Consider the following 23,986-nt stretch of genomic DNA (forward strand, 5'->3'; position numbering starts at 1 on the left):
ATTATTAGTTGTTTCATTATAGATTGTCAAAAATAATTTTATTGTACAGAAGTGTACTATAAAAATATCCTCTCTCTGTCAAAATTGCTAAATATGCCTCATTTTCATCCAACTCTAAACATATTTTTTGTCAATCAGAAGAAATACTCTTAACTTGGTCTCTTTCTTCTCTGTGTTTGGCTTTAGAGGCTGTGTTCTGAGTCTAAAGTATTCATTTACCAGTATTTAAAGGCATTCTTGGAGATGTTTTTGCTATTTCAAAAGGTTTCTCATGCATAGACTTTAAAAATTGTTATGCACAGTATTTGGCTCTTTATTCCATCTGGCAGTTTATTTATCTAAGTGATGAGATGGAAGAATCAAGTAAATATATGCTTCTCACTATGATTCTCAGTTTTCCAGGTGTTGAAGGAGTTGGAAGGCTCTTACTTGACAAGTTAAAGAAATTGAAGCTTTTATTTCAGGAGGAAGGATATCTTGAAAGATTGTAATCCAGAGGGACTGGACTAAACTTGCAGAGCCCAACCTATCATTGCTACTCTCTGCATTTATTTTGTGTATAACTATCCAGTTACAAAGGGTTATTATAAAGGGAGAACAATAATTTGGGCATATTTAAGGCCTTGTGTGTGGAAACAATCTTTACTCTTTTAAACTACAGATTTTACTTTCTGCAAGGTTTCAGATAGCAAACAAGTTAGGACCATTCAGAATTTCTGAAGCACAGAAATTGACATGAAGGAATGTTTTGAGCCTCATGAAGGTTCTGAAATCTATACACCTATACAGAACAAAGGGTGTGGCTAAGCACTGTGCCAAGAGACTTGCCCAAACTTTAACTTGACTTCCACCTAAACTAGGTTTACCTTCGCTCTAAAGATGACCCCAGCCCTCATGCTGAATCTTTGCCCAAGAAAATGTGATCCTGCCAAACTACAAAATGTACCCTAACTCACCTTGCCAAACCATTTCAGTAACTTTTCTGCCTACCCTTTTTCTAATTTTCCATTTCTCCATAGCCCGCCTTGTCCATTTTTTGTTCTCTGTTTTAATTGCCCTCACAGTCTCTTTTTGTTCCCTATCTGTTCTCACTTTAAAAACTTAGGTCACTTTTGTCTTAATTGGAGTTGAACCTCAGTTGACACTGGAATCTCTCTATCCCCTCCTCAGCAGTTTGAATAAAATTTGTCTTGCAGCCTTTCATAAGCTTTTTGGCTCTGTTTTTCTTTGACAATGAGAAATATATTCATTTGATTGCATTTATTTATGCAGAATATGTTTCTGAAGAATCCATAGTAAAACAGGCTGCTCAGTCTTCTTTCTCTCTCTCTCTTTTTTTTGGTTGTTTTTGCTTTTGTTTTTGTTTTTTTTGGTCTTCTTAGGGCCTGACCTGCAGCCTATGAAAGTGCCAGGCTGGGGGTAGAATTGGAGCTCAGCTACCAGCCTATGCAACAGCCACAGCCACAAGGGTCCCAGCCACATCTGCAACCTACCCCACAGCTCACGGCAATGTCGGATCCTTAACCCACTGAACAAGGCCAGGGATCAAACCTGAGTCCTCATGGATCCTAGTCAGGTTGTTACAACTGAATCACAGCAGGAACTCCCAGGCTGATCAATCTTACTTAAATCAACAAACTGAGGTTCTGGTTGGTCTTATTTTTTTTTTCAGAGTTATGAAATTATACATAAGTCAGAATTGAAGATAGGACTGATAATTTAAAGATTTATAATATCGGAATTGTAAATTGAATATAAATAATTTTTTTCTTTGGTTTGATGAATTGAAGTGACCGTTTCAAGAGAAATACTGAAGTATTTATCAAAAAATACATAAGATTATTTCCATCCTTAGGAATTAATGGATTAGCTAACCCTATATGTTTAACCAAGAGTAAATCTTTGGAAATCAAGAAAGCATGGGTCTTTTTAAATGCGAAGGAAATTTTTGTGACATATTGCTTCACAGTGGTTGAATTACATGGAATAATCATACCTTTCATGCCTACTACCCCTGGGTCTCAAACTCTACTCTTTTTTCTTCTTTCCTGTCTTAACAAACTTCTGACAGCAAAATAAGAAACATTTTGTTACAAGGAAAATAGAAGATGCCACACAGGCCAGCAGGAACCCAATCACATCCAGAGAGTGGTACTGGTACCAGGTGAGGTCGTGGGCTGCTGGCCGCAGGTGCTTGGCTCCTTTGTGGCGCATGACAAACTCAATCCAGAAGACTGCCCGGTCCAGGGGCTTTACAGGTTGATCATGTTGAATGGTTGATAACCACATCACATTTTCTTTGTAGCTAAAAGACCAGGAAATAATCAATGTATAGAATGAACTAGAAAAGATAAATGTGATATTTTCATGCAGATGGTAAAAAGTGCCACATAGAGTGGAAGAAAAATAGATTATTTTCCTCAGAGATGATTATAGAGATCTTAGCTTATGGGCTAAAATTTGTTGAATGCATAGGATTTCAATCTATGAAAAAAAAAGAGAGAAGATGGGAGAGGATGAGTATTTGTAGTATGAATAATGGAATGATATGAAAAAAAAGAATGGAATGATTTATATCCCAAAGGCAAAAAAAAAAAAAAAAAAAAAAAAGAAAGAAAGAAAGAAAAAAGAAGAAAGAAAAGATAAAGAAACACATGATTTGACAGTTCAAAACTGAATCATCCAGTAAGGAGTTTTTAATAGACAAATTTTAAAATACTCTCATAATCCAGAGATAGGAAATAAATCTATGATGAAGTTCAGCAACATGTTGGTATTGACCAGGATTTAGTGTTGACCTTATATTAGTGAAGTAGCAGTTAAATGTATGGAAATGGATTGCCTTGGTTTGAATCCTGACTCTGACACTTACTTTGTTGCCTGCTTCTTTATTTTCTGTTCCTCAAGTTTTTCATTGTTAAATGGACTGGAGAGGAAGAGTACCTTATCTGATTCTTTTCAGGAATAACATATTGATTCTTAGAGGCATTCCTAGCATACAGTAGACTCCCGGTTAATGTTTGCAAGTATTATTGTTTTTCTTGTTAGTTATTTCAGTGATCAACATTTCACATTCAGGCATTGCAGCTACATGTGTTTCTATTGTTAGAAATGATGATGGGTTAACAGAGAAGAAGGAGGAACAAAGAGATGTGGCTCACAAACTCTAAGTCACAAAATTGCTGTAGCATGGTACTGTAGTAATAAAAATGGAGGTAACTTCTCCCTCTTGTGTAAAAACTCAGGCAGAGCACTGAGTTTCTGAGAGAAGGGCAGTAATCCAGAAATATTTTGTAGTACAATAGGGAAAGACTATAATAAAGAAGTTCATTTAGTATGTGCAAAGGACATTGTATTTATAATATGTACACTGTATAGCATATTATAAACATTCAGTATTTATCAGGTAATAAATGATCTTCACTTTTTGGCACCAGATTTACAATGTTAAAAATTTTTAAATATGCCTTTTTTTTTTTTTTTTTTTTTTAGGGCCGCTCCTGCGGCATATGGAGGTTCCCAGGCTAGGGGTCTAATTGGAGCCATGGCCACTGGCCTATGCCAGAGCCACAGCAACACAGGATCCGAACCACGTCTGCAACCTTCACCACAGCTCACGGCAACACCGGGTCCTCAACCCACTGAGCAAGGCCAGGGATCGAACCCACAACCTCAAGGTTCCTAGTCGGATTCGTTAACCACTGCGCCACAACGGGAACTCCAAAAATCTAAAAATATGTAAAGATACTAGAGATATGTCCTACACAAAACCACAAAATGAAAGATATATGTCTTTAAAAAAGAAGAAAATATGCTTCTTGTGGTACACATTTGTGACAATAGTTGTGCTAAAATCAAAATAACTCTACTTTTAAAACACAGACGTCCACTGTGCTATTACCAATATTACTCAAAATGTTTTCTTTCTAGAGTCATTATGAATCAAAAGAAGGAAACATATACTTCATAGTTAGGACATTAATAGTAATAGTGTTACTGAAATTAATGTATATCCTGAAATGATATGGAAACCAAGTATTTCTGAATTTATAAGATTTGGTTTTCAGCAAGGATTGAAATTCTGGTTTTCAATAGGGATATGTCAATAACGTTTAGATTTTACCTTTGTCAAAATAAGACAAAAACAAGGAGTTCCTGTTGTGTCTCAGCAGGTTAAGGACATGATGTTGTATCTGTGAGGATACGGGTTCAAATCCCTGGCCTTGCTCAGTGGGTTAAGGATCTGGTGTGTTGCTGTGAGCTGTGGTGTGGGTTGCAGATGCCACTCAGATCTGGTGTTGCTGTGGCTGTGGCATAGGCCTCAGCTGCAGCTCCGTTTTGACCCCTAGCCTGGGAACTTCCATGTGCCACAGGTGAGGCCATAAAAAGAAAACAGACAAAAGAGACAAAAACAAGCACAATAAAAAGAATTAGGATTGTACTTACTTTTATAAGTAGTATCTATATAGTTGTAACTGGGTAATTAGAAAGTTCTAGTTCTTTACATTTATCAGTGATGGGATCAAAATATTAAATGTATTGTGAATTTGAGAGTGATTGTGTAATGCAGGCTTACTAAACATAAACCATCTTAGAAGAGGTTAAAACTTTGGAGTTCACATGCTGAAAGTCATAAGTGTGCAGATGAGTACTCATAACATTTGTGGTTCCTACTTTAACTTTGTTTCCAATGTTCTCAATGTTCTCTTAATCCTTCTGTTATCATTTCAGTGATTCTTCACACTGAAATGATAACAGAAGGATTATCATTAGCTAATGATTAGCTCTTTAAAAATTTTGTCACTATACTTAAACCTCTGACAATCCTTTCCCTTACAATCACTAAACAAACAAACAAAAAACCCACTTAATGTGACACTCAAAATGGGTTACTAATGACTATTCCTAAAGCATTGAGCAAATCTTACACCTCATGTTTATGACCAGGACTCAATGCTGTCTTCCTGGCTTCAATACAAAAAATTCTTGACAAAGAGTGTCTACTGAAAAAAAAAAATATATATATATATACTCACAAAGGATTATTAATGACTTGCTTCACTGCATTGACCAAATCTGTTCTTGACATTGTTTTCAAGTCCAATCTGACAGCTGCTCCCTTGGCTGTCATGTGAGCGATGTTATCAGGCTGATCAGCAAACAGAGGAATGCCCACCATAGGGACCCCGTGGTAGATGGCTTCATAAATGCCATTGGTGCCACCATGAGTTATGAAAGCTTTGGTTTTGGATGACCTAGGATTGAGTGAATTAAGTAAAATTATTATTATTCTTAGAAATAAAATGAAAAGTGAGCATTATAAGGCACTGAAAGAAGCACTGTATTTTGATAACAGGTTATTATGTACACGGAAATTCCATCTAAGTTGCTTTCAGAACTCAGAGCAAATCTGCTGGAAAGGTCAGTGAAGACTTCATGAAAGAATGAATTCACAAATGAATTCAAGATTGGCAGGTGAAGAATTTGAAGGAATATTCTGGGGGAAAAGAAAAAATAAACCTGTGCAAAAAACAGGGGAGGGCATGTCAGAAATATATTTTCTTTTTTTTGTCTTTTCTAGGGTCGCACCTGCGGCATATGGAGGTTCCCAGGCTAGGGGTCCAATCGGAGCTGTAGCCGTCAGCCTGTGCCACAGCCACAGCAACTTGGGATCTGAGCCGCATCTGCGACCTACACCACAGCTCAAGGCAACACCAGATCCTTAACCCACTGAGCAAGGCCAGGGATTGAACCCTCAACCTCATGGTTCCTAGTCGGATTCACTAACCCCTGAGCAACTACGGGAACTCCAGAAATATATTTTCTTAAAAAAATTGTGAAGTCATTTAACCTTGTGGGAAGGATATCAAGGCAACGGACGGGGTAATGGTAGTGGCACTGGAACCAGAGGAAGAAAAAGCTGCATTTTATCACGTAATGTGTTATTGCTTCATGAAAATGATTGTGACTCAGCGGTTTAAGAATCCAACTAGTATCTATGAGGATGTGGGTTCAGTCTCTGACCTCACTCAGTGGCTTAAGGATCCAGTGTTGCCATGAGCTGTGGTGTAGGTCGCAGATGTGGCTTGCAAGCTGAGTTGCTGAGGCTGTGGTGTAGGCTGGCAGCTGTGGCTCTGATTCAACCGCTAGCCTGGGAACTTCCATATGCTGCAGGTGTGGCCCTAAAAAGCCAAAAAAGAAAAAAAGAAAGAAAGAAAAAGATTGTAGTTTTTTTTTCCCATTGAAAATGGAGCATCCTGGTAATAAAAGAGGACCTGTTATTTTTCTCTAGCGTTTAAAATATCCCTAGAGAGGGCAAATGATAGGTGTAAGGAGAGAATTCAGAGAAGAGAAACAATCCAGGAAGTTCTTGAAAAGTTCACTGTGAATAGTAATTATAGTCAAAATAAAGATTCTGGCCATAAGGGATGTGACTCTGTTTAATAAAATGCCAGCCACAGCAGTCAGACATAGAAAAGAAATAAAAGGTACCCAAATTGGAAGAGGTAAAATTGTCACTTTATGCTTATGATGACATGATACTATATATAGAAAACCATAAGGACTAAGGACACCACACAAAAACTATTCAAATGGATCAACAAATTCAGCAAAACAGCGGGATACAAGATAGTTTCATTTCTGTATATTAACATTGAAATATTAGAAAAAGAATCTTAAAAATACCTTTTATAATCACACCCAGAAAAATTGAGTACCTAGGAATAAACCTGACCGAGGAAGTGAAAGATTTATAAGAGGAGAACTATAAAACATTAATCAAAGAAATTAAAGATGATTCAAAGAAATGGAAAGAGATCCCATGCTCCTGGATTGGAAGAATTAATATTGTTAAATGACCATACTACCCAAAGCAATCTACAGATTCAATGCCATCCCTATCAAATTACCCATGACATTTTTCACAGAACTACAACAAACAATCCAAAAATTTTTATCAGAGTTCCCATCATGGAGCAGCAGAAATGAATCCAACTAGGAACCATGAGGTTGCAGCATTGATCCCTGGCCTCAATCAGTGGGTTAAGGATCCCATGTTGCCATGAGCTGTGGTGTAGGTCACAGAAATGGCTTGAATCTGGCGTTACTGTGGCGGTGGAGTAGGCTGGCAGCTGTAGCTCTGATTCGACCCCTAGTCTGGGAACCTCCACATGCCTCAGGTGCAGCCTAAAAAGTAAAAAAAAAAAAAAGAAAGAAAAGAAAAAAATTATATAGAACCATAAAAGACCCAGAATTGCCAAAGCAATCTTGAGGGAAAAAAAACAAGCAGGAGACATAACTTTCCCAGATTTCAGATGATACTACATAGCTACAGTCAAGACAGTGTGGTACTGGTACAAAAACAGACATACAGACCAATGGAACAGAATAGAGAACCCAGAAATAAACCCAGTCACCTACAGTCATGTAATCTTTGACAAAGGAGGCAAAAATATAAAATGGGAAAATGATAGTCTCTTTAGCAAGTGGTACTGGCAAAACTGGACCGTTGCATGTAAATCAGTGAAACTAGAACACACCCTCACACCACGCACAAAAATAAACTCAAAATGGCTTAAAGACTTAAACATAAGACAGGACATAACAAAACTCCTAGAAGAGAACATAGGCAAAACATTCTCTGACATCTACTTTACAAATATTTTCTCAGGTCAGTCTCACACAGCAATAGAAATAAAAACAAAAATAAACAAATGGGACCTAATTAAACTCAAAAGCTTTTGCACAGCAAAGGAAACCATAAAAAATGAAAAGACAACCTATGTCATGGGAGAAAATTTTTTCAAGTGATCCAACTGACAAGGGCTTAATCTCTAAGATATATAAACAACACATAAAACTCAACAACAAAAAAAAACAAACAACCCAATCAAAAAATGGGCAGAAGACCTAAATAGACATTCCTCCAAAGAAGACATACAGATAGCCAGAAGGCACATGAAAAGCTATTCAACATCACTATTAGAGAAATGGAAATCAAAACTACAATAAGGTACCACCTCACACTGATCAGAATGGCTATCATTGATAAGTCTACAAGTAACAAATGCTGGAGAGGGTGTGGAGAAAAGGGAACCCTACTGCACTGTCGGTGGGAATATAAATTGGTACAACACTGTGGAAAAAATATGGAGGCAGAAAACTAAATATAGAACTATCATATGATCTAGCAATCACACTCCTAAGCATATATCTGGACAAAACTACAATTCAAAAAGATACATGCACTCATATGTTCATAGCAGCACTATTCACAATAGCCAAGACATGGATCAACCTAAATGTCCATCAAGAGATGAAAAGATTAAGAAGATGTGGTACATACACACAATGGAATACTACTCAGTCATAAAAAGAGTGAAATAATGCCATTTGCATTAATATGGATGGAATAAGAGATTCTCATACTAAGTGAAGTAAGTCAGAAAGGGATAGACAGATACCACATGCTATCACTTTTATGTGAAATCTAAAATGTGGCAAAAATGAACCTATACACAGAATAGAAAGAACCTCAGACATTGAGAACAAACTTGTGGTTACCAAGGGAGGGGGCAGGGAGTGGGACAGACTGGGAGTTTGCTGTTAGTAGATGCGAACTAGTACATTTAGACTGGATAAGTAATGTATAGCACAGAAAAGGAAACTATATCCAGTGTTTGGGATAGAACATGATGGAAGACAGTATGATAGAAAGAATGAACATATGTGTATGACTGGGTCACTTTGCTGTACAGAAGAAATTGACACATTATACATCAACTATACTTTAATTAAAACATTTTTTAAATAAAATAAAATGCCAGTTTTTATATTTTATTGTTTTCCCTGGGACTGGGAATAAATATAAAGTTAAGGTTTATTTCTGAGTGTTTTAATAATAAATTATAAGTTTGTTTTCTATTGAAGTATTATCACTCCACTCAGCTGTTACTCATGTTTTCAGTATTTGTTCTGTCAGGTCTTACCAAGAAGGTCATTCTGGGGGATCCACTTATACAGCCGAGTATTGGGTCCTAAGGTATCTGGTTTCTTGCCATTGTATCTCCACAGAACCTGTTAGGGTAAAGAAAATACCTTGTGCCATGAGTTGAACTTGTTATAGCATTATGAAGTGATAGTGTGTGTTAGAATTCTAACAAGATTAAAAGACATCTAGTTAAATGCCTTCAGTAGAACAGATAGGAAGTTGAGGACATAAGCCCTTAAGTTATGATATCTACTAACACACTAACCTAAACAGGAAGTCCCACCTTTTATGTACTTATTTTTATGTTCAACTAGGTATGGACTGCAAGCATGACATTTCACACAGGTAGACAAATGAGATTTTCAAAAACAAATTCAAAATTTTAAGAAATTTTTAGAGGGGGTCTTGATTCTAATGCAAAACAAAAACAAAAACAGTGGCAAATTACTAATAACCTATGCCTTTATTTTACATTATTTTTTATAGCTAGCTTCTTTTCACATTTAATATTCACTTGTTTATTTCTTTTTGACTGTTATAGAAGGGTGTTAACTTATATCCACTTGCTAATATAACTTGTTTTATTATAGTTTAACCTCTTTCGATTTATAAAAAGGAAAACGCATGCAATCAGCCACTTATGAAAAATAAATATTTCTGCTTTCTAGGTTATTAACAAGTTAATTTTTCATAGGAAGTTGGTTTAAGTTCTTTTTTAAAGTTTTTTTTAATGTACAATTACTTTGCAAGGCTGTAATAATTTCTGCTGTACAACAAAGTAAGCCAGTCATACATATACACATATCTGTTCTCTCTGATTCTTTTCCCTCATAGATTATCACAGAATACTGGGTAGAGTTCTCTGTGCTATACAGCAGGTCCCCATTGGCCAGTCATTCCATAGACCTCAGTGTGCATAATGCCAATTCGAAACCCCTCGTCCATCCCTCCCACTCCCCTACCCTTTGGTAACCATAATTTTTTCAAAGTCTGTGAGTTTGTATTTCTGTTTTGGAAATAAGTTCATTTGTATCCACATTGGCAGGACCCAGTCAACCAGGCCAGGCTGATGTTTCTCTTTCTCTAAATCACTGGGTATCTGGAGGCAGCTCAGTGAGCCCTGGCCATCCTTTCTCTGAATAGCACCCCAAAAATCACCCTGAATGGTTCAGTTCCAAAATTTAGGATAAGTAAAAAGAATCATAATTACCTGGCAAGTGGAGGTCTTGTTGTGGCTCAGTGGCGACAAATCCAACTAGCATCCATGAGGACGAGGGTTTGATCCCTGGCCTCGCTCAGTGGGTTAAAGATCCAGCATTGCTGTGAACTGTGGTGTAGGTCACAGACATTGCTCAGATCCTGTGTTGCTGTGACTGTGGTGTAAGCCAGCAGTTAACAGCTAGCCTTGATTCAACCCCTAGCCTGGAACTTGCATATGCTGCAAGTGCAGCACTGAAAAGCTTAAAAAAAAAAAAAAAAAACTACCTTGCAAGTACAAACTACATGTCATAGTCCAGACTTTTATCAATATTTCTTAACATTATTGTGCTATTACACCTACTGTTAAAATTTAGCTCCTGAGAACATCTCTATGTGTACCATGTCCTTCGGAGTACTTCAAGGAATAGAAACAAATGACAAGGCAGAATTTGGTGATCTTTTCCTGCCCACAATAATATTAAAATACCAAAATTTATACTACATATCTGAAATATATTTCAATACATTGTTAATACAAAATTATTATCAACCAGAGATACTCTCTGTACTAATTTAGCACCAGCCATGTAAATTTTCATTTTTAAACATATATAAGTTGGCTCTATCATATGTGTTTACCTTTCTCACAGAAAATGTCTGCAGTTATAACCTTCATAGAGTTGAAAACACTTTAGAAGTTCCCACATTAGTACAGTGATTTAAGAATCCAACTGCAGCAGCTCAGGTCACTGCAGAGACACAGGTTCAATCCCTGGCCAGGCACAGTGGGTTAAAGGATCTGGCATTGCCACAGCTGTGGTGTAGGTTGTAGGAACTTCCAGATGCCACAGGTGCAGCCATAAAAAATTTTTAAATAAATAAATAAAATATTTATTTTAAAAAATGCATTAAATATTTGTCCACTATTAAATTACCTAAACTACCTTTTGCGGAATCTGGGCAAGGGCTGATGCAATTATATTGGCTCTTTCTTCTGTTAGGTTCCTGATTATTGACCCCAAAGAAAACACCACAATACCATTTTCTCCAGAACTCTGGACAAATTCTTCCATTTCCTGTGAAAAGATAATTTATTTCATCAAAAAAAAGAGCAACATCGTAGCAAACATTATTGAAAGGATTGCTGCAAACAACTAACGAGAGAAAGCATATTTACTCTGGAATTATTAGAGTAGTGGCCATGTTTCTTTAATTGTGGTAAAATACAAATACCATAAAATTTACCGTCTGAATCATTCCTATGAGTGTAGTTTAGTAGTATAACATATATTCACATTGTGCAACAAATTTCTTCTTTCCCCAGCCTCTGACAACCATCAGTCTACTCTATCTTTCTACAGATTGACTAGGCTAGATATCTCATTTACATTGAATTGTGCAGTGTTTGTTTTTTTGTGACTGGCTGCTTCTACTTAGCATAAGTTTCATCCACATTGTGATATGTGTCAGAATTTCCTTTTAAAAGCTGAGTAACATTCTACTTTTGTGTATAACGCATTTAGTTTATTGCTCTATCTATTGACAGACATTTGGATTGCTTCAACCACGTGGCTTTGAGAATAGTGCTTTTATGAAACTGGTGAGCAAATATCTCATTGGTATCCTAATTTCAATTCCTTTGGATGTATATCCAGAAGAAGATTTACTGGACCTTAGGGTATTTCTGTTTTTATCTTTTTTGAGGAAACTCCATATGGTTTTAAATATGGCTGTTTTTTAGCAGACCTTATCCCTCAGGTCTCTGGGAAAGAGATGTGTGGTATAAGGTTAATTTTATCTATAATGTGTATTTTGGCAAATATGTGTGTGTTTATGTGTCTGTTACATGTATTTGTGCAAATGCGCGCGTGTGTGTGTAAGCAAGAAATGAAATTGAGCCAGTACTCAGCAGTAAGGAGGAGATACTGTTAAATAATATTGTACTCAGATTCTTCATCAATCGAATTTTTAATTAATAACCTAGATTCTTGGAAGAAGACCTCATAGCAGGATCTTAACTCATCTTTATTTATTGTTATAGTTCTAGTAAATCATCTGTTTATTATAAGCAGACTTTCTGGAGGATTATTTTAGTTTAGTCATTATAATTATATTTCCTCGGTGTTCCCTTCATGGCTCAGTGGTTAATGAACCCAACTAGGATCCATGAGAATTTGGGTTCAATCCCTGGCCTCACTCAGTGGGTTAAAGATCTGGTGTTGCCATGAGCTGTGGTATAGGTTGCAAATATGGCTTGGATCCTGTGTTGCTGTGGCTATGGTGTAGACTGGCAGCTGTAGCTCCAATTTGACCCCTAGCCTGGGAACTTTCATATGCCCTACAAAAGCAAAAGGAAAATAAAAAAAGAATTACATTTCTATGAGTTCTAAAAAAAAAGTTATGATTCTAATGACTTTATGCCTACCATTCTCTCAGCTCTATAATTTTTATACATCTTACTTTAAACTTCGTGGGAAATTTCCCTCTAAATTACTAATTGCTGACACTGGGGAGTGTGGTATGGTAGTTTGGAATTTCTTCAAAACAGTTCCAAGAGTCCTATTTATAATACAGAGATAAACCTGTGTAATTACATATGTGAGTGACCATATTGCTGGGTTTTTACATATGACATCTTTTGCCCTGAAATCATATTTTATAATTTATGTCCTAGTAGAATCTGCTTTGTGTAACTGGCTGTGAAGCACCCTCATCATCACCTCACTGAACCCCTGAGGGAGCAGCTCCCCCAGTGGGAGAGATATCATGGGGCTTTCTGCAGCAGAGATCTGGCCAGCATTTTGAGTAGTTCACTTCAAAGTAGATAAAATTCCTGCTGAAATTATTTTGCCTGAGATGGTTTTAGAATTATTCTATATTATAGTCCCAGATCCTTGCCAAATTAAAAACAAAAAGTTGTTTCTTTCTGTACTAGAATAATTTCACCTTGCTCTATATACTCTACTATAAAAAAATGTAGAGGAGCAAAATTTTCCTGGATATCTGATCAGAACTATGTCTGTGTCTTTTTAAAATTTCTTTCTCTTATTTTAAATTCACTAGTCTTTTCCCTCTGGAAAATAATGATCCAACACTTTCCTCGTAAAATGTATACTTTCTGATGCTAAGCATTGTCATAAAGCTTCTTTTCAAAGTCATTTTTAACAGAAAAAAGAAAAGAGGAAAATTTTTCTCATTTTAGCCTTATTTACCACTGTATTACTCTATGGTTTTATAAAATTGCCTTTTTTTAGATTCCACACATAAATTACATCATACAGTACTTGTCTTTCTCTGTCTTTTCAAAAAGATAAACAAAACTGATGATCTTTAGTGATACTAAGAAAAAAACACTCAAAAAATAACATTAAAAATGAAAGTAGAGACATTGCAACAGACACTGTAGAAATACACATGATCATAAAAGACTACAATAAAGAATTATATGCCAACAAATTACATGACCAGGAAGAATGGATACATTCCTAAAAACATGCAACCTACTAATACTGATTAAGGAAGGAATAGAAAATCTGAAAGTCATAATGAATAAAGAGACTGAATCAGTATTCAACACAGAAATCCCCAGGACCAAATGTCTTTACTGATGAATTCTCTGAGACATTTAAAAAAATAGTTCATGTCAGTCCTTCAAATCTCTTCCAAAAAAAAATTGAGAAAGATAGAGGGAACACTTCCAAACTCATTCTGCAAGGCCACTATTACCCTGATACCAAATAAATGAGGGCATTACTAGAAGAGAAAACAGTAGGCCAATATACAGGATGAATATAGATGCAAAAAATTCTCATCCAAATATCAGCCATCAAAGTTCAAAAGCACATTCAAAGGTTTATATGCCTTAACCAAGTTAGATTTATTCCTGGCATGCAAGGACGGATCAACATAGCAAATCAATAAATGTAATACATGACATTAAAATAATGAAAAGATAAAATAAGTTGATCACTTCACCATCTCAATAGAGGTAGAAAAAAGATTTCACAAGATACAAAATCCTTTCATGATAAAACCTCAAGATATAGGGTATAGAAGGAACATACCTCAACATAATAATGCCCATATATGACCAGCCCAAAGCTAACATTATACTCAACAGTGAAAATTTGAAAGTTTTTTCTCTAAGATCAGGAACAAGACAAGGATGCCCACTCTCTCACTCCTTCAGCATAGCTAGAGCAGGTAGGCAAGTCAAAGAAGTAAAAGGCATCCAAATCAGAAAGAAGAAGCAAAACTTTCATTTTTTGCAGATGATATGATTTTTTGTATAGAAAATCCCAGATTCAACCAAAAACATGAATTGACAAATTTAGTAAAGCTTCAGGATATAAAAATCAACATACAGAAATCAGTTGTATTTCTGCATAGTGATGAAACATCTGAAAAAAAAATCCCATTCACAATGGCATCAAAAACAATAAAATAACTAGAAATAAATCTTAACCAAAGAAGTAAAAGAGCTGTACAGTGATAACCACAAATCTCTGTTGAAGGAAAGAGAAGAAATACAAATAAATGGAAGGGCATCCTGGGTCCATGGATCAGAAGAATTAATATTGTTAAAATGGCCACACTTCCCAAAGTCAAGGACATCACACCTCCAAATTTCAAACTATACTACAAAGCTATAGTATTTAAAAAAATATGGGGAATTCCCATCATGGCTCAGTGGAAACGAATCTGACCAGTATCCACAAGGACGCAGGTTCGATCCCTGGCCTCGCTCAGTGGGTTAAGGATCTGGTATTGCCGTGAGCTGTTGTGTAAGTTACAGATGTGGCTCTCATCTGGCATTGCTGTGGCTGTGGCGTAGGCTGTCAGCTATAGCTCTGATTTGATCCCTAGCCTGAGAACCTCCACATGCCACAGGTACAGCCCTAAAAATACAATAAATAATAAATAAATAAAATGAAAATAAAACAATTTGGTACTGGCCTAAAAAGAAATGTGTAGACCAATGGAACAGAATACAGGGTTCAGAATTATCCCTGCACATGTGTTCAAATAATATTCAACATGGGAGGCAAGAACACCCAATGAGAAAAGATTAGTCTCTTCTTTCTCTTCTGAGAAAACTGGATAAACATTAAGAAATGAAATGAGATCCCTATCTTATACTACTCACAAAAATGAACTTGAAATAGATCAAAGTCTTAAGCAAAAGGCAGATACCATAACATTCCCAAAAGAAAATACAGGTTAGAAGCTCCTTGACATTGGTCTTGAAAACGATTTTTTTTTTTTTTTTTGGATACGACACCACAAACCAAGAAAAAAAAAATTTTAAATGGGATTACATCAAATTTAAAAGCTTCTGCACAGCAAAAAGAAGTCAATAATGTAAAAACAATGTAAAAAACAATGTAAAAACAATGTAAAAAACAATGTAAAAAAAACTCAACCTACAGAATGGGAGAAAAAAATTGCAAACCACGTATTGAATGAGGGGTTATTATTCAAAATATATATAAAACTCATACAACTCAATAAGAAAAATTAATTCAACTTAAATATGGGCAGTCAAACAAAATAGACATTTTCCCAAAGCAAACATCTAAATGGCTAACAGGTACATGAATAGATGTTTAACTTCTCTAATCATCAGGGAAATGCAAAACAAGAGATAGCACTTCACTCCTGTTGGGATGCCCAGGAATGAGAAAAGGGAACACTTGTTCACTCTCAGTGGGAATGTAAATTGGTTCAGCTCCTGTGGAAAACAAAAGGAAGGTGCCAAAAAACTAAAAATAGAGCTATGTGATCCAGAATGTCCACTTCTAGGTATATACCCAAAGGAAATAAAAGCAGAATAGGAAAGAGATATGTGCTTCCATGCTTATTGCAGCGTTATTCACAGAAGCCAAGGTAAACAACATAAGTTCCCAGCAATGGATGAATGCATAAAGAAAATGTGAGACACACACACACACCAAAATTACTTATCTGTGAGAAAGAAAGAAATTGTGCATTTTTGACAGCATGGATGGACCTTGAGGATATTCATACACTTCTAATCTTATTTGTGAAATTGAGTAACAACAGCTACTATTACTAATTATTAGGGTTATTCTAGGATTCATCTTCACTTTATCCTTCTTTCTCTTTTCCTAAATTCTGCTCCCATTAACACTGTCATTTTCCTGAAATGTAAATGGTGAGGTCTTTCAAAAAATAGTTTTTAGTTTCACTAATTCTAGCTTTGGATACTGGGAAAGTTGCCATAGATAACCCAAACAATTTGCAATCAAAAGAGATACTATGTTTTTACCCTTAAAAGATATCAGTTTCATTTTGTCCCCCATGAAGAGCAGAAAAAAGGTTCTCTTAAGAGATCACAAATAGTTCACTAAAGATTGCTTAGTTCTGGAGTTCCTGTTGTGGTGCAGCTGAAACAAATCTGACTAGGAACCATGAGGTTGCAGGTTTGATCCCTGGCCTCACTCAGCGGATTAAGAATCCGGTGTTGCAGTAAGCTGTGGTGTTGGTCACAGACGTGGCTCGGATCCTGAGGTGCTGTGGCTGTGGTGTAGGCTGGCAGCTGTAGCTCCAATTTGACCCCTCGCCTGGGAACCTCCATATGCCATGCCATGGGCGCTGCCCTAAAAAAGCAAAAAAGAAATAAATAAAATAATTTTTTTTAAAAGATTGCTCACTTCCTATTTGTGTTAAATCAATTTTAAACAGATGATATCAATTTAAAACAGATTAGAGTCTTGCTTTCCTTTATAAGGTATATTATCCTATAAACTGAAGAGAATTCTTAACATTTGAAAGTATGAGCATATCAGACACAACCTAGAATAGATTTATAAGGAGATCCTGCTGAATAGCATTGAGAACTATGTCTAGATACTCATGTCGCAACAGAAGAAAGGGTGGGGGAAAAAACTGTAACTGCAATGTATACATCTAAGGATGACCTGACCCCCTTGCTGTACAGTGGGAAAATAATAAAAAAAAAAAAAAGAAAGTATGAGCAGATCCAAGCTGTATAAATGATTTGGTCTTTATCACACGAGCAGAGTTTTTGGTTCATATATGCTGAGTGTACGTTTTCTGTGTGTGTTCATTCTGTCAGGCAGTGTGCTACTGAGACCTATGTTCCCTACTGGAGCTTTATTGAGGTTTTCTACAGGTTTAGTGTAGGCAGCAAACCCTTCTGTGATAGACTAAGTCATCATCTCTTTTCTGCTGTGAGATATAAAGTCCTATGATTTCAAATGAAGAATGGTTTAAATGCAGGTGGGAAAGCTAGTAAAAGCTGGATCTGGCTGCCAGAATTGCTACGGCACAAGTTTATACTGTTGAGAAATGGACTTCTTTTTAGCTAGAACACTGGTGAACAGCCTCAACCCTTACAAAAATTTTTTTAGTCTTTCATCTTGTTCATCTTAATGTAAAACAAAATATACTTAACATTAGAAAATCTTAAGTGTGTTGATTTCTATTTTGACTTAAATTTTATTAAATTCATTGAAATACCTAAAATTATTTAAATTAAAAACAAAAAAACCCTTAAACTCTACTTTTAAACAACTCCAGGGGGATCTATGCTCTGGGACTATGCTAGAGAAAATAATCTCGATATATTCGAAAACCAGTATCTTTTAAATTAGGAAGTAGGTGTAGGTGGCTGGCACACCTGGAGTTATTGATAGTATGTAATACTAACAAAATAATGACAATAGGTCATATTTTTTTGTGGTCACAGAGAATGTGCCAGAGACATTTTGGTTGTTTAATAGGTACTAACAGACTTTTACCCACAACAAAAATATGAGGTTGGTACTGTTGTTATAAGAGTTAGTGTGTGGTCATGTCTCTATGAACCTTGTGGTCTACTTTCCATCATTGTTGCCTGTGTCCTGCAACAACCTGCTAAACGGTGTCCTTTTCCAGTCTTTCTCCTTTACAGTCCAACTCACTGATTACATCCTCTGGTTTGCTTTTAAAAGAAAATGTGATCAGATCTCTCCATTTCTTAATCGTTTTAATTTTCTCTCTAATGCCCCTAGTAGATGCTTCCAGAGGAACTTGTAATTCTGCCTCCAGCTAACCTCTCCAGCATCATCTGCCTCTTTACTCAGACTAAATTTGCACTTCTTGGGAACTGTCATTTTACCACTTTATCTGCTTTTCTTTTGTGTCTTTCTCCATCCCTGCCCTATCCTTTCTTCTTATTCCTGTACCTCCTTCAGATCTCACATTAATTAATGCCTCAGAGATACTTTCTATGATTCCTGCTGGATGCTTCCCTAACATTGTGATCTTTCCTTATTATAACACTTTCACACTATTTTTATGACTTGCTTGTATTATGTCTTTCCACATGGAGTGTCAGGTGGCAGAAACTGTGTCTATATCATTTTACTATATTACCACTCACTCTGTAATATGCTTATCATTTTTTTTTTTTGTCTTTTTGCCATTTCTTGGGCCGTTCCCGCGGCACATGGAGGTTCCCAGGCTAGGGGTTGAATCGGAGCTATAGCCGCCAGCCTATACCAGAGCCACAGTAACGCGGGATCTGAGCTGTGTCTGCGACCTACACCACAGCTCACGGCAACGCCGGAGCCTTAACCCACTGAGCAAGGGCAGGGACTGAACCCGCAACCTCATGGTTCCTAGTCGGATTCGTTAACCACTGCGCCACGACGGAAACTCCTGCTTATCATTTTATAATCATTCTTTTAATGAATATCTGATCCTTTATTATGTGTTGAATAATGAAGGTTGTAATTTTACTGACATATTCTCAAAGTATCCTGGCTATTTGACTTTATTCTAAGCTGATAATGAAATTCAGATACTTGTGTTGGTATAGAAATAAATATATGAGTTTCCAATTGGCAAGTCACTTTATCCAGCTTCTCACATCTGACTCACTGTAATCAAATATTTTAAATAAAGAAGGCAGAGTTATTCCTACAGAAAATGCAAAGTAAACAAAAGCAAAACAAACAGGAACTGGTTACCTTAGGCAGGGGTTTGGCAGGTGTGCAGTGGAGGCCTCCAACAAAATCAAAATTTGGTAGCAGTGGGCGAGGAAATTCCAAATCCCAATAGGTTCGTATGAGCCAAATGTCAGCTTTCCCCATTGCCTCAAATAATGTAGTGGGCTTTCCTAAAAGGAAAAGAAAAAAAAAGTGAGACTATTACCACATAAATATAATAGTAGTTTTTAGAAAAGAGCTTGGATTTATGTAGCCCAGAGATGTTTGAATGTGTCTGCTTTTTTCACAAAGAAAATGTGTGTGTGTGTGTGTGTGTGTGTGTGTGTACTATAATGTAATATAAGCACAATATGGAAACTGAGCTACACAAGTAGAAACAGTTTCTAAATGCTACCTAGATACTTGTGTTTCAGATATGTGTGTATCTCCTCAATATACATGTCTTCATTTATCAAGATATTTTGAGGTTTCCAGTGACTTTTTTTTTAAGTTAAAAGAAGTTTAGTAAGATATGGATATGTATGTATAAGTGCCTCAATTTTGGTTTATGACTTCCTGGAGTGTCCTGTGCTAGTAACTGGTCACAGTGTATAGTGTATTCCTGACCCTGTAATGTAAATGTTTCTGAGATTTATGGATCATTGTGTATTTTCCTCATTTTTTTTTATTCCACTTATAAAAACCAAAGTCCTGTGACTCAGATATTTATACAAACTCACCTTCCAAGGCATTAGGAAAGTTAGGACTTTATGCTACCACCGAAAAGCATGACTTACCCAGTACTTCGCTATAAAACTGACTCCACTCCTCATTAATTGCTTGGAACCAAAAGTCAAAATAAAGTGCATGTATCATATTTTTTACCCTCTCCATGAATGTCATGTGATCACTAAGTTCTGACATGATAATAGGTACGTAGGACAGTGGGAATGGAAGTTTTCCACCGTGCTTTTCCATTGCATAGCCAGGATAGAAACGGAGGCTGTGCACTAGAGGTATGTTCAGTATTTCAGCCAGCAGCTCACCACCAGGTCCAACGGCATCTGCCAGAATGACATCAAACCTTGATTCTTGTAGTTTTGTCATAAGTTTCTTGTTTGAAACAAGATCTTTACAGAACTTCAATGAAATTTCAAAATATTTCCTTATTATTCTTATCATTGCTGGAAAATATGTCCAAAATGAATTTTTTTCCAAATACGTCCATTCTCCGAAAAAATGCATGAAAAAATTCTCATATTCCTCTTTAGTTACAGATGCAGGGTAAATCTCAAATTTAATAGCCGATGGTTTGCTGGGATCTATAAAAATGGAAGCTGAAGATATCAGAACAGTCACCTCATGACCCCTGGTGACAAGTTCCTCCAGAATTGCCTTCATATTAATCCAGTGACTATATTCCACAGGCCATGCCAGCACATTTCCACACCTCCCAGAGCTAAAGTAGCAAGTCAGCTGTAGCAGCAGCAGAAGTGAGAACTGTTTCATCAACATCTTGTTCATGTGTAGTACTTTTTAGAAATTACTCTACCCTTTTGTTAAGGCCCTTGCTTATATCCAAGGAGAAATCAATCAGGAAGTTAAAATTTAATTTGTTCACCTAGAATAAATACATTTGATGAATAGTCAGCAGCTGTACAAATCAAATAAAAAGGCAAAGTTTAAAACACTTCCTGCTTGGAGTTCCTGTCGTGGCTCAGCAGAAACGAATCTGACTAGCATCCATGAGGACAGTACTGATCCCTGGCCTTGCTCAGTGGGTTAAGGATCCAGCATTGCCGTGAGCTGTCATGTAAGTTACAGATGCGGCTCACATCTGGTGTTGCTGTGGCTGTGGCATAGGCCAGCAGCTGTAGCACTGATTCGACCCCTAGCCTGGGAACATCCATTGCCACAGGAGCGGCCCTAAAAAGACAAAAAAACAAAACAAAGCAAAACAAACAAAAAAACCCTTCCTGCTTATACAATGTGTTTAATATTGTTTTATCAGTGCTTACCTAAAAGTGGATGACTTTGCATATTCAAATAGGCTATATTATGTAACAGAAAATACTAGCGTAAAAACAGTGGCAAATGGGAGGCTCTCCTATTTATAGTCTCCTTGTCACAGAATAGAAATGAGATGGCATCCACAAGATGGATGGTTAGGAGGTCCCAACACTTGTATACCCCACAAAAGCAAGAAAAGCAGTATGAATAGCTACCATGCAATAAAAATTATACTGGCAATGCTCTGGACTAGCAGTTAAGAAGCAGTCGAACCCCTGCAGAGAGCAAAAACTGAGGACAGCCATGTACAAAAGCATGGGAAAGATTTTACCTCCATCATCCCATCCTGCAGTACAGAGCAACTTGGCAGCAGCAGGGATCACCTTGGAGCAATTTCATTCCATGAGGAAAAAGAGAGCAGGACAACTCAAGAAAGGCTCACCACCATAGACATTTGCAGCCTTTGCTACTGAGGACTTCCACAGTCTTCACCAATGCTGATTCCAGTTAACAGAGCTGCTCAGCATTCCTGCTTCTGTCTTTCCTGAAGCTGAAGCTGTCATGTGGTGAGGACTGGCCTTTGGGGCCCTAGTAATCCTCTGCTTTACTTCCCCTGATTGGGATGCCTCTGTGCCTTGTTATATGTAGGAGGAGCTGCTGTCTGTGACTTGCCCCCAGGTCCTAAGTGCTTTGCTGTGTCATCACTGGGACCACGCTGCTACTCCTTTGGACCTCACCTTGTATTCCTAGCTGTAGCTTTGACCAGCTGTTACCAAAATTGGACAGCTGCTGTGCCATAGCTCATCCCCTGGTCTTAATTCACAGCTTTTACCTGTCATGATTGGAGCCACAGTGCTGCTACTCTGGGTGTCACCCTGAGTCCTAAGTCAGGGCTTTGACCTACTATTACCAAGGCCACACTGCTCTGCTCTTAACCCCACCCTTTGGGTCCTAACATGGGCTTTAAGAGGCCATCACTGACACCATGCTGCTGCTGCTCTTTGACTTCCCCTGGGACTGGAGTTAGAACTTTGTACCACCATTACTCCAGTTTATGTTGCTATAGCACTCTGTTCCCCAAGCCTAAGCCACAGTTGCACCCTGTCATCTCAGGGCCTCTATCACTGCTGCATCATTGCTTGCTCCCATCCCCCAAGTCATCGAGGCAAACCACAGACACAGATTTCAGTTCCATCTGAAATCTGCACATGGTGTACCTTAGCTTCAGGCACCACTGCTCCAGCAGGTGCACCTGCACCTCAGGGCAAAGGCATTATAGAATTTCCACAGGAACCTGATCCCAAGATTTTTGCTCCATTGCCAATCTGAGTGGCATTGTTCTGGACTTAGTGCCAAGAGGGATCTCCTCAGTTACAGCTATATGTCATGGACCTAAAAGGAGAACCTCAGCAGCATGTTTCAAACAGATGTCACTCACAAGGACCTTAGTAGCCCTAGCTGCCATTGAAACCATTAGGACCTCTGAACCTTAGTCACAGAAGACCCCTGCAGTCTTTCCAAACATTGAACTATGCTGATGGTGAGGCAAAGACAGCTACCATGTGCTCTAGGAACAAAGATAATACATCCCAGTAATCCAGCACCCTCAAAACCAATGTCCAGTGAAAGCCCTTCCTCAAAAACCTGAGCCCATAAAGGGTAGAAAAGGTGACAACTCCTTCTATTCCACAGACCTCAGGAAATCCATCAAAAAGATGAAAAAAACAAGGAAACATGACATCACCATTGGGATACCATAAGTTTTTAGTAACGGAACCCAAAGAAATGGAGACCTACAAGGTACCACAAAATAATTCAAAATAATTATTTTAAGGAAGCTCAGTGAGGTGAGAGGACAAAGCAAATTCAATGAAATCAGGAAAAAACAGTGCATAAATAAAACAAGAAGTTGAAAATGAGAAAGAATCATAAAAACAACTACACTGAAATTCTGGATCTGAAGAATGCAATGAATGAGGTAAAAAATGCAACAATTTCAACAGGCTCAATCAAGCAAAAGATAGAATTTGCAAACTTGAAGAGAGATTTCTTGATATCCAGTCAGAGGAAGAAATACAAATAAGAATGAAAAAAAAATGAGGAAGGCCTCTGTGAAGTATGGGGCACAATCAAGAAAACAAAATTCATATTATGAGAATCCCAGAAGGAGAAAAGAGAGATTAATGGACAAAAACTTATTTGAGTGTTAATGGCTGAAAAATTCCTATATCTGTGGAAAGATGTGGCCATCTAAGAACATGAAGTTCAAATATCCCCAGAGATATTCAACCCAGAGATATTTTCACTTAGAAAAATTATAACCAAGCTCTCAGAAATCAAAGTCAGAGAGAGAATTTGGAAAGCATCAAGAAAAAAAAAGATCTTGCATTCTCTTCATGGCTTAGTGGTTAACAAACCCAAGTAGGATCCATGAAGTTGTGGGTTTGATCCCTGGCCTCACTCAGTGGATTAAAGATCTAGTGTTGCTATGAGCTGTGTTGTAGGTCACAGAGAGCTGTGGTGTAGGTTGCAGATGCAGCTCGGATCCATCATTGCTATGGCTGTGACATAGGCCAGCAGCTGTAGCTCTGATTCGACCCCTAGCCTGGAACTTGCATATGTTGCAGGTGCATCCACCCCCCAAAAAAAGAAAAATCAAAAAAGAGAGAGAGAAAAAAAGACCCATCACATGAAAGAAAACCTAGATAGATCATCAGCATATTTCTCCATAGAATCTTATAGGCCAGAAGAAAGTGGATGATAAATTCAAAGTGGTAAAAGAAAAAACTGTCAACCAAGACTAACTTACTCAGGAAGTTGTCTTTCAGAA

At 37.3% G+C, this 23,986-nt stretch overlaps 1 protein-coding gene across 1 annotated transcript; it reads right to left on the reverse strand.

Annotated features, from left to right (window-relative positions):
• LOC100623255 (UDP-glucuronosyltransferase 2B31) lies at positions 311–20,706 on the reverse strand. The gene is given in 7 exon segments (XM_003356952.5): positions 311–2,305; positions 5,037–5,244; positions 5,247–5,255; positions 8,991–9,078; positions 11,137–11,268; positions 19,189–19,337; positions 19,944–20,706. Coding segments are annotated over 7 exon segments (1,590 nt in total). The 5' UTR covers positions 20,671–20,706; the 3' UTR covers positions 311–2,028.

This window comes from Sus scrofa, chromosome 8 (assembly GCF_000003025.6).
Source record: "Sus scrofa isolate TJ Tabasco breed Duroc chromosome 8, Sscrofa11.1, whole genome shotgun sequence".
NCBI lineage: Eukaryota > Metazoa > Chordata > Mammalia > Artiodactyla > Suidae > Sus > Sus scrofa.